General features: G+C 37.0%; 1 protein-coding gene across 9 annotated transcripts in view; it reads right to left on the reverse strand.

The window, feature by feature from the left end:
- The window catches only part of LOC115217166 (serine/threonine kinase SAD-1-like), a 362920-nt gene that overhangs the window by 38535 nt on the left and 311885 nt on the right, over window positions 1–12500 (reverse strand). For 7 of the 9 annotated variants that reach the window (XM_036507076.1, XM_036507071.1, XM_036507075.1 and 4 more), the window contains 4 exons: window positions 11753–12003; window positions 4456–4501; window positions 3283–3406; window positions 1–114 (listed from right to left, as the gene is read on the reverse strand). The exon at window positions 1–114 is cut by the window's left edge and continues 61 nt beyond it. In XM_036507076.1, coding sequence (XP_036362969.1) covers window positions 1–114; window positions 3283–3406; window positions 4456–4501; window positions 11753–12003 — 535 coding nt within the window. The remainder of the gene's footprint in view (window positions 115–3282; window positions 3407–4455; window positions 4502–11752; window positions 12004–12500) is intronic. The other 2 variants (XM_036507077.1, XM_036507072.1) reach the window with 1 other exon arrangement.

Below are 12500 nucleotides of genomic sequence, written 5' to 3' on the forward strand. Positions count from 1 at the left end.
AGAGATATCCACTTGAAATCGAACATTACGGGAAAACATGGAAGCACTGCTGGATCTCCTGTATTCTGCTCGGAACGTTGTAGTTGAGACAACACTGTGACTCATATCTGGAGTCTAAACGAAACAACGAGGGAATATAATTAGAAATATATATACAAAAGAAATGGCGGTGCCCCAGCATGGCCACAGCTCGTGAGCTGAAACTAGATAAAATAAAAAAAAAGAAATGAAAAAATGTTGTTTGTTCCCTCTCGAGCCATATGTGGATCATAAGGGCCGTTTTCCCGGCTTCTTTGGCGTATAGGTTCCCCACCTGGACGGGACACTGGCCCGTCGCAGGTGAGCTGCAAGATGCAGGAGGAAAGAGTGAGAGAAAGTTGTGGTGAAAGAGTCAGCAGAAGTTCGCCATTGCCTTCTGCCGGAGTCGCGTGGAGCTTAGGTGTTTCGCTCCTAAACACACGCATCGCCCAGTCTGAGATTTGAACCCGCGATCCCTCGACCCCGAGTCCGCTGCTCTAACCACTACGCCATGTGCCTCCACAAAAGAAATGAAAGTAATAAGAGGTGTGTCACTGAAGAGATTGCAACGGTGAGATGAAATAATGGCGATCTTTTGGTATGAGTACCATAACTGCCAAGTCTGTTTGTTTACGTTTACTTTTTTTTTTTATTTTTACATTTTTGCTTGTTACAGTCATTTAACTGCAGCCATGCTGGAGCACCGCCTTTAGTCAGGCAAAAGTTGACCCCAGGACTTATTCTTTGTAAGCCCTAGTACTTATTCTATCGGTCTCTTTTTGCCGAACCGCTAAGTTACGGGTACGTAAACACACCAGCATCCGTTGTGAAGTGATGTTGGGGGGACAAACACAGACATATATATATATATATTATATATATATATATATATATATAGTACTTGCTTCTTCTTTTAGAGGCCTTTTAATGTACTTATATATGAATAACATATAGCCTAATGGCTAATTTGTCTTTTGTGCTAGATCACCGGTAATAATAATTTATTTTATTACCTTTTTACTATGTTTATACATATATATATATATATATATATATATATATGTGTGTGTGGTGTGTGTGTGTGTGTCTGTGTTTGTCCCCCCCAACATCGCTTGACAATATATATATATATATATATATGTGTATATATACATATGTACGACGGGCTTCTTTCAGTTTCCGTCTTCCAAATCCACCCACAAGGCTTTGGTCGACCTGAGGCTATAGTAGAAGACACTTGCCCAAGATGCCACGCAGTGGGACTGAACCTGGAACCATGTGGTTGGTAAGGAAGCTACTAACCACACAGTCACTCCTGCGCCTATAAGAAGAAGGCACCTATTTGAAGAAGATCATCACTTTCCATAAAGGTTTTTTTTTATATATGTGGAGTTAGGGTTAGGGGTGGGGGAAAAGGCTTTATTTTTTTTTCAGAAATGTAAATAAACCCACGTGGGTTTATAATTGGCAGTTATGGTATTTGTACCGAAAGATCGCCAAAATAATTATTTGACAAAAGAAGGAAAAAACAGAAATGACAACACAAACAATAATGAACATTTGAACTATCGATTAATTATTTGACCAAAGTGTTTAACATATGAGTTAGAAAAACTAGTAAAAGAACGGCTGATTGATAAATTTGTTAGCGGAGTAACTAACCCATTAGCTAACAATAACAGTAAAGGATCGAACCAGTGTGTGTGTTTATTATTACTGGCATAATGCCCCTCCCAAGGTTCAATAATATATATATATATACAAGTATCCGAATGATGTTTGTTTTATTGGCAGCTTTCACTGAAAATTATGGGGTAGAAATATTTTGGTAGGAGGAAATACCATTGTGTCTATACATATATGCAGTGGCAGCTCGTAGATAAAATTAGTGATGGTGCAGCTTCAGAAAAAATGTTAGCTATTGTTTTAATATTGCATAAAAGGAAACAAATATATAAAAAGAATATTTATACATAAACTCAATCAGTTTATGTTTTAGTCACAGCCGGGTAGTGTGTTTAATTTATTCACTGAACACCGCTGCAAATTCCCCCCTTGTTTTTCACCCACCCACCCTAAATTACAATATAAGAGGGAAAATTCAGCCCTATTTTTCAAATCCTGGCAGCAACACTGAAGCTGGAAGCAGGATAATAATCTAATTCTACACTTTATTCACATTCAAGAATATAAACACGTTTTTAAGTACAACACACGCAAAGTGAAAAAGAAACACTACCTTTCACCAGCACTGCGTGAACAACAGTGCTGTCTCTCCCTAGCATGAAGCTTCCCATCTCAGACATGTGAGCATGTGCACAACAGCCAAACACCTCATCACTGGAACTGTAAAGTGCACAGTTCTATACAAATATTTTTGTATTTTTTTCATAAACTAGGGAATGGCTGTTGACATTAATGTGGATAGATGGAAGCATCCGTCGGTTACGACGATGAGGGTTCCGGTTGATCCGAATCAACGGAACAGCCTGCTCGTGAAATTAACGTGTAAGTAGCTGAGCACTCCACAGACACATGCACCCTTAACGTAGTTCTCGGGGATATTCAGCGTGACACAGAGAGTGACAAGGCAGGCCCCTTGAAATACAGGTACAACAGAAACAGGAAGTAAGAGTGAGAGAAAGTTGTGGTGAAAGAGTACAGCAGGGATCACCACCATCCCCTGCCGGAGCCTCGTGGAGCTTTTAGGTGTTTTCGCTCAATAAACACTCACAACGCCCGATCTGGGAATCGAAACCGCAATCCTATGAACGCGAGTCTGCTGCCCTAACCACTGGCCCATTGCGCCTCCGATTATACAATGTACAAGTATAAAGAAAGAATTAAAGAAAAATGGACTCATTATATTGAATGTTATCGATAATATCGAGTGGAAATAGGGGGTGCTGCAGTTCTGCAGTTCCTATACAGATGCTGCCACTAGGTTTATGTGAAAGTGCTTGTGTGCATGTGCTTTCTTTGATAAATAGGAAGGAAAAACATCAGCCAAAAGATATCAATGGACATTACACACACACAAGGCAACAGCAATTAACACAAGAACATCTAGCATGGTACAGTAGAATTAGAGATATGGTAAACATAGTAAGACAAGTTTAAAATCAATTTAAAATAAGAAAACGATACAAACAATTTTTCTGCAGCAATTAACCAAATAAAATCATAGAGAAATAATTAATAGTTCTATTTTTTGTAATTAACAAAAAACAAACAAAAAAATTTTAAAAAAAGGGCTGCACTTACTGAAAGGAAAGCATGAACTAAATCTGCTTTCACTTGACTCAAGGGTTTGTCACGTACGATAACAAAGTGATGTTCTTCTCGCTCTGTTCCCATTAGAGCACCAAACCATGACCGTTTTGTCATTCTGAAAATATGAACATAGTTTTACAGCCACAGCAACAATGACAACATATATATATATAATATATATATATATATATATATATATATATATATATATATATATATAAATAATAATATTAGGGAATAAATCCAAATTTACGGACAAATCAATTTAGGATTAAATCCAATTTATAGTAAAATATTATAAAATATTATTAGAGACAAACACTATTTGCAAAACAAACAAGGAAAGACTTAATCAAGACATAAAATTTAATAAACACCTAATTTATTAAATTTTATGTATTGATTAAGTATTTCCTTGTTTGTTTTGCAAAATAGTGGTTTTGTCTCTAATATATTTTATATATATATATATATATATTATATATATATATAAAATTTTTCGAAAAAATTCTATCAACGGCCAGCATATTAAAAAATACCTTTAAATGTTAAATTTATAAACAACTTATAAACAAGGGCCCTTGTCTATAAGTTGTATATATATATATATATATATATATATATATATATATATATATATATATATATATATATATATATATATATATATATGTATATAGGGGTTTGTATGATTGTGTACGGAGGGATATATATTATTCAAAGGAATTCCAAGTCAGTTTGTTTTATGTTTTATTATATTCTATATTCTACATTAATATTATAAAACATATAAATAAAACATAAAAAACAGACAGAATTGGAATTCCTTTGAATAATATATATATATATATATAATGTGTATGTTTATTATAAAAGGTAGAAAAGCATAAATTTCACAGATAGATCATCAGTTAAGTACTTTCAACAGCTATTTCATTAGGAATAAGCATAACCAATTCAATAATTACATAATTAAGACACATAATTCATGAAAATTAATTTAATCTGAATGCCTAAAGAGTTAGAGTACATAAACGCCATTATATTCAGATTTTTTTGAGATAGTATTGTACAATAATATAATGTGATGGAGGGTCTCTGTTGTGCATTGAAGACCTGGTCACAGACACAATTCCCAAAAAAGTTACCAAAACATTTACTCACTCAGGAGAGGATTCAGGAGTACAACCAAGATCGTCGCTCGTAGGAACTGCAAAAATAAAATTAATTTAGACATACATTTCATAAAACATCAATACTTTTCATAAAACAAAGAATTATCACATTTCTACAGAAATTTTTTCTAAAAAAGAAATAAAAGAAAAACAGGAAAAAATAACCATGTTGTTTATTTCCTCTTAACCCTTTTGATACCAAACCATCTGGCACTACCCTTGGTTCTATGACTTCTGTGACACAAACTTCCTGATGAAAATGATCTATATTAAAAATGTCCATTAAAATTTCATGGTCATTATGTTACAAATACCACTTTTAATCATGGTAAAGGTATTTTTTTAAATTCTTCATTATTTTCAAAAGTAAATGAAACAAAAAAAGGGCAATTTACCAGAAATATGATAACAAAAGGGTTCAGCAAATGCAGAAAGTTAAATTGCTAAACTAGAAATCCAATAATTTTCTACATATATTTTATACATATACATACATATACCCAGGTCTATTCCCCATTTTTTAGGAGGGGGTAGCCACAACAAGACACACACCAGGCATTCCATTCATTTCCCAGCTCAGAGAGGCAAGCCCTGTCCTATGCTCGGGTCAAGGCATAGAGCATGACTCCCAATATCAGTAACAGGGCCCAATAGCATATGTTGGTTTACCCCTGTTGCATCATGATGGTTCCGTACCTCTTTGAGCAACACTAAATTCACTCACCCATCCACAAACACTCTCCAAGCTTTCCTTTTTTTATGACAGACTTTTATGACAGAATAATTCTACTTTTATGACAGAAGCACTGCATCCTTCAAAACTTCCATGCTTCCTGAGATTCGCCAACACTACACCTGATTTTCTCCCCTCCATACACACGCAAGCATCTATCTGACTCATACACTGTTCGCTTTCTAGACATTTGTACATTACTGCATATACTTTATACACACTTTTGACAAGTTGTGGTGCACCTGAGCACTGTATACTATAATATACAGTATTATTATTATTTTAAGCAACACAAATGTTTCCATTGCCATTTCTATTAAGATTACCTGCAAACTTTACTCAGCACTATTTCCAGTCTCATAAAAATTCTTCTCTTACACACAACATTCCTAGATTCCTTCCAGACATTTGTATATTACTGCATATACTTTATACACACTTTTGACAAGTTGTGGTGCACCTGAGCACTGTATACTATAATATACATTATTATTATTATTTTAAGCAACACAAATGTTTCCATTGCCATTTCTATTAAGATTACCTGCAAACTTTACTCAGCACTATTTTCAGTCTCATAAAAATTCTTCTCTTACACACAACATTCCCAGATTCCAAAACTTCTTGCCAATTGCATGGTTTGAAGAATATTGGGAAGACCTGATACAAGCATGAAATAATAATAATAGTGTCCAACTTGAACACAATGTCAGAATTTTGTGGGGAGGGGGAACAGTTGATGATATTATCTCCAACATTTGATTGGTCTTTCACTTTCTAACCTAGGAAGGATGAAGACCAAGGATGATCCTGACAGGATTTGAACTCGGATCGTACAGAGCAAGGTATATTATCTCACACTGGAATAATTTTGCCAATCCAATAACTGTTAGTTAATCCAGAGCTACCTAATAATCTTTCCTGCTATTTTGGGGCCTGCAATTTTGGGGGAAGGGGCAGTTGGTTGCATCAACCCCTGTGCTCAACTGGTATTTTATTTTATTGACCCTGTGGAATTTGAACTCAGAATGTAATGCCAGACGAAATGCCACTAAGCACTTCGACAGGTGTGCTAACAACAATCCTGCCAGTTTGCCATCTTAGTGTTCCCTAATAATCCTTTCTCCTATAGGCACAAGGCCTGAAATTTGGGCGAGAGGGCTAGTCAATTACATCGACCCCAGTGTTTCACTGGTACTTAATTTATCAACCCTGAAAGGATGAAAGGCAAAGTGGACCTCAGCAGAATTTGTAATAATAATAATCCTTTCTACTATAGGCCTGAAATTTGGGGGAGGGAACTAGTTGATTACATCGACCCCAGTGTTTCACTGGTACTTAATTTATCGACCCTGAAAGGATGACAGGCAAAGTCAACTTCGGTGAGATTTGAACTCAGAACATCAAGGTAAACGGAATGCCACTCAGCATTTCACCTGGTGTGCTAACAATCCTGCCACCTTGGTATTCTGTAATGATAATTGTTTCTAAATTAGATATAATGCCAACAGTTTTGGGGGAGAGGGTTCGTTGATTAAATCAACCCTTGTACTTTATTTTATTGACCCCAAATGGATGAAAGGCAACACGAGCTCAGAAACTAAAATGATGACCAAAATACTGCAAGGTACATTTTCCAAACATTCTAACCGTTTTGCCCCACCACTGCCATACAACACCCGCTTATAATGGTTTCTCGTTTAAAGACAAAGCCAGCAATTTTGAGGGGAGATGGTAAATTGATACCTATTTCAATTTCTTTACTACCCACAAGGGGCTAAACACAGAGGGGACAAACAAGGGCAGGCAAACGGATTAAGTCGATTATATCAACCCCAGTGCATAACTGGTACTTATTTAATCGACCCCGAAAGGATGAAAGGTAAAGTCGACCTCGGCGGAATTTGAACTCAGAACGTAGTGGCAGACAAAATACTGCTAAGTATTTCACCCGGCATGCTAACAATTCTGCCAGCTCGCCGCCTTTAATGGTAAGTTGATACCATGAACCTTAGTATGATTGATGCTTGTTTTACTAACATGGAAAGATAAAAGGCTAAGTTTACCCTGGCAGGATTTGAACCCAGAACATAAAGAACCATTTAGTCTATAGCTTTAATGCTTCCGCCAGCTCGCTGTCCTTGACAACAACACTCTCTAAAAATAACAATAGTATATATCCACGAAAAATAAATTCCTTTGCAAGGAAATTCTAAGATGTGTCACACATCACCTGCAAGCTTCTTCTTTCTTCGTGGATAATACAAGTCTTCTGAAGGAATCAGAACACCACAAATAGCAACATCAGTCAGAAAATATCAGTCCAAGTAAATCCACCATAAATACCAGCCTATTTTGAGCTACCTGAAGTACTGTGGTTCTTTTAAGTCTCCTGTCTATAATCAATCAGGTGTTAAGTAAATTTAGTGTGCTGGGTGAAGTTCAGGGAATGTGGGGCATTATTATGTGGGTTAAAAGGTTCTCGTTGAAGACGAAAGGAAAGGTCTATAGGAGTAGTGTGAGAGCTGCAATGCTGTGTGGGAGGGAGACAAGGTGTTTGAAGGAGAGAGAGAGAAAGGGAGAGAGAGAGTGAGAGAAAGAGAGAGAGAGAGAGAGACAGAGAGAGAGATGGTAATTTGGAGAAGGACTGAGAGAGCAGTGGTGAGAGAAATGTGTGGTGTGAGGTTGTTTGATAAGAGGAGGACTGAGGACTTGATGGGGGCATGCTGGGGCTGGAAGGATCAGTAGATGGGATTTGAACTCTGAGTGTAGAGACCCAGAATAATTACCACAAAGCAACCCATCCAATGACTCTGAATCAGTAGCTTTGCATGTACATGTGTGTGTGTGTGTGTATGTGTGTGTGTTTGTGTGTATGTGTGTGTGTGGTTATACAGACATATATACATGTGTAAATATATATATACACATATATATGTACACACACACTAACATACACACAAACACACACACTAACACACACACAACCCCCTAAACACACTCACTAACACACAAACACACACACATACAAACACACACACATACAAACACACACACATATATACGAATACACACACACATACACCAACACACACACTAATACACACAGAAACACACACACAAACACACACATGCGAACACACACACAAACACTCACACACATACACAGACAAACCCTCACAAACGCCCCACACACACACTCACTAACACACAAACACACACAAACAAAAACACACACACACAAACACACATTTAAACACACATAGTCATAACTGATTCATGTCAACAGAATTCTATAAGATACAAATTTCATCCAATTCGTGACAAACAACCAAAAATTAGTCACCTTTCAATTTTAGTTTCCATAGCAATGCATGCATCCAAACAATTAACATTTCCAGGTATTAATTTGAAATCAAAATTTTACAATATTAATTAAAAGAAATTAGTCATCATTAACAAACGACCTGAGATGATACAATAAAATGGCAAACCAATAAAAATCATTCAATTCAAAGACCACAGTAAAACCTGGAGACAACAATGAAATTGTCCCAAATAAAATAGCTCTTAGGTAAGGTTCTTCAACTTTGAGCTTATTTTAACCCTTTATATTCTGAGTTCAAATCTTGTTAGGATCAATATTGACTTTCATCCTTGAAAGGTCGATAAAATAAAGCACCGTTATGTACAGAGGTTGGTGAAATAGTTGATTAAATCTCCTCTCCTCAAAATTGTTTTTAAGAGAGACAGGAGGTGACAGATGTGTGCATACAGAATAGTAAGTCGATGCTGTTGTACTGGAGTTATGAAATGGAATGGAGGTGGAAGTGGGGGTCAGTGAATTTGTGTGCATTCAAGGGCGCAAAGCTTCACGTGTTCCAACGCATCGTTATGCAAATATGATTATGTGTGCATGCAATGTGTTCCTGTTGAATTTCTTCCTCAACAACATCTCCTCCCGACACCCCCTCCCACTATTTGCATCCGCTCGATGCAATCTCTTCCCTCCCCACCACCCTTCATGCACCTTTCGCAATCCCTTGAACTTACCCACACACTCACCCTATCCAACCCTTGGCCCAACTTCACTTACATGCGCCTCCCTGTATGTTGGGTGTACCCCCACCCCATCACATCTTCACCATCTTATTCCCCCTCTCTCGCTTCTCTCTCTCTTTTCTTTCTTCTCTCTCTCTTTTCTTTCTTCTCTCTCTCTTTTCTTTCTTCTCTCTCTCTTTTCTTTCTTCTCTCTCTTTCCTCTTTCTTCTCTCCCTATCTTCCTCCCCTCTCTCTCTCCCCAGCTAAGGTAGTCATAATTCTCTTCCACTGCAAGACATCTATTTTTGTCTCTCTATTCAGACTTTAACCTCTCATAACATAGCCACCCCCCCCCATACTACTCCCTGTTCTGTCAGGGTGGGGTGCCTTGCCAGTTACTTGGTGTCCTCACTGCTGCTGCTGCCATGTAAAAGAAACACAGCACCCAGTACACTCTGTAAAGTGGTTGGCATTGGGAAGGGCATCCAGCCATAGAAACCATCCCAAAGCAGACAAATGGAGCTTGGTGCAGTCTTCTGCTTTGCCATTCGCTGTTAAACTGTCCAACCCATGCAAGCATAGGAAGAGGATGTCAACTTATGACAATGATGCTGATGGTGATCATGGTAGTGGTGATGGTAATGATGGTGGTGATAATGATGAAGACAATGATGAGCTGGCAGAAACGTTAGCACGCCGGGCAGAATGCTTAGTGATATTTCGTCTGCCGTTACATTCTGAGTTCAAATTCTGCCAAGGTCAACTTTGCCTTTTATCCTTTTGGGGTCAATTAAATAAGTACCAGTTATGCACTGGGGTTGATGTAATCGACTTAATCTGTTTGTCTGTCCTTGTTTGTCCCCTCTGTGTAGCCCCTTGTGGGCAGTAAAGAAATAGGTATTTCATCTGCCGTTACGTTCTGAGTTCAAATTCCGCTGAGGTCAACTTTGCCTTTCCTCCTTTCGAGGTCAATAAATTAAATACCAGTTGCGTACTGGATTGATCTAATCAACTAGCCCCCTTCCCCCAAAAATTTCAGCCCTTGTGCCTAGAGTAGAAAAGAATGATGGTGATAATATATACACACACATGCACATACATATACATTAGTGAAGACCAGATGCTGGAAACAGTAACCACAAATATTATGAAATGTTAGCATACACACACACACAGACACATACATACATATATACACACCCATATAGACATGCATGCATACCAACATACATCTATATACACTTAAATATGTTAGAAAAAAACTAGCAACAGATACCTTCAGAAAGCTACCGAAATAATTAACATTTATTTAAATTCCATCTTGTTAACTTTTTATTTCTATTTAATTATTTTTACCAGAATAAAAGTGGGAAATTGCTGATATCTTGTAGAATTCTACACAGTAAAGAGCAATTTGGTAACAGAGGAATAACCCTAAATAAAATATGTTCAAAACGATAAATTATTGATGAAAATGATTATTGATTTCAATAAATAACAGGTTCAAATGCGATATTGGTAAAGAGAATTCTGTCCTGCACTGCAAGATATCTCAAAATCATCATCAATAATGTTTTATATCTGCTTTGCATCTTGGCAAGGGTTGCACAGTTGTTACTACACTCCTAGGTGGGTCAGAGGACCACATTTCATTCAAAGGTTTCACTTAAGGTTTGGTGAAAATAAAACACTGTAAATTGGTTGTTGATAGGAAGGGCTGGATGCCTTCCCTCATGGCAACCTCTTTACAAAATGAACTGCATGCAATATTTTTGTGGCACCAGCACTAGAGAGGTTGCCATGTTTTCAAAAAAGGTCAAAGCAATCTTTTCACCCACTACTTTCCACAACCCTCTGAAAAATTTCCCCAAAATTAAACACTAACATTTCACATATAGTCTTGCATTATTAGCAATAATGATGATAAATTTTCAGGCTTCAGTGATTTACAATTAAATCCCCTAAAACTGCAGATGTTAGCTTTCAGTAAATCAAATCTAGAACCCATTCTTTTTAATGCTTAAATGGAACTATTTTACTTAGGACATAACATTTTCCTTTCTAGCATCACCTCCACCCTTCAGATCTCACGATCCAAGTCTGTCCAAAATATCATTATATGTTAAATTACACACTCGCTCGATAAATAATCTTATATAGTAACTTAGATGTGAATTACCAGAATTCAAATATGGTATTTAAAATGTTTTTTGTAAGTTATAGTTTAAGTAATTTAGAAAAGTAATTTATAAAAACAAGAGAAAAAAAACATTTTTCATAAAATGTTTTACACACAAAAATAAAGAATGGTAAGAATGTCAAAAAAAAATGACTCAAATCTCAGATAAAAACAGAATGTTGTTTAGGTTTGGCTCGGTTGTTAGTAAAGCAGTTATTACAGCAGTGACAAGAGCTGGTAACGAGGGATAACAGCGAGGCTGTGTCCGGGGACCATGCAGCAGTTGCTAACCAGCAACGCTTTGAATTCCTACATGCCGATAATATAATTCACCTGAGATCTGATCCATTTCAAAAAGAAGGCCATTGTGGTAGGGAATACCTTGTAGTTTGCGTCTGTGAAAGCGAGGAGATCCCAGAAAACTGTTTTTAATAGTATGAAGACGAGTTTTCCATGGTGCTGGAGTGATTCTTGGGGAGGTTGGAGGAGTGTTAGTAGGGCTGTTAGTAGGTGTAGCACGTTGAGACAACTTTGGACTTGATAGGGGTGATGAACCAGGGCTTCCTGTTATGCTGGCTTTTCTCCTAAAGTAAAATATAAACAAACGAAAATAACAATTTGAACCAAAAAAAAAAAAGAACATCTTCAAAGAATATTAATTCATTACAATTCTTAAAATTATATTTATATTTATGAAGATTAAATAATCCAAGTATATTTTTCAATGTTTGTGTGTATATGCATCATGTGCGTGTGTGTGTGTATGTGCATATATGTACACTCACAGACATATACATACACACATGCATACGCGCACACATGCATGCACACACACACACACTTACTCACACACACACTCACTCACATACACTCATTCACACACAGTCACTCACACACAGTCACACACATTCATGCACACACTCATTCACACACACACACTCACTCACATACACTCATTCACACACAGTCACACACTCACTCACTCACACAGTCACACACATACTCACACATACACACACACACTCACACACACACACAAATACACTCACACACATGTGAATAGCTGGTTGTTGAGTTCTGT

Source organism: Octopus sinensis, linkage group LG11, assembly GCF_006345805.1.
Source record: "Octopus sinensis linkage group LG11, ASM634580v1, whole genome shotgun sequence".
NCBI classification, from domain to species: Eukaryota; Metazoa; Mollusca; class Cephalopoda; order Octopoda; family Octopodidae; genus Octopus; species Octopus sinensis.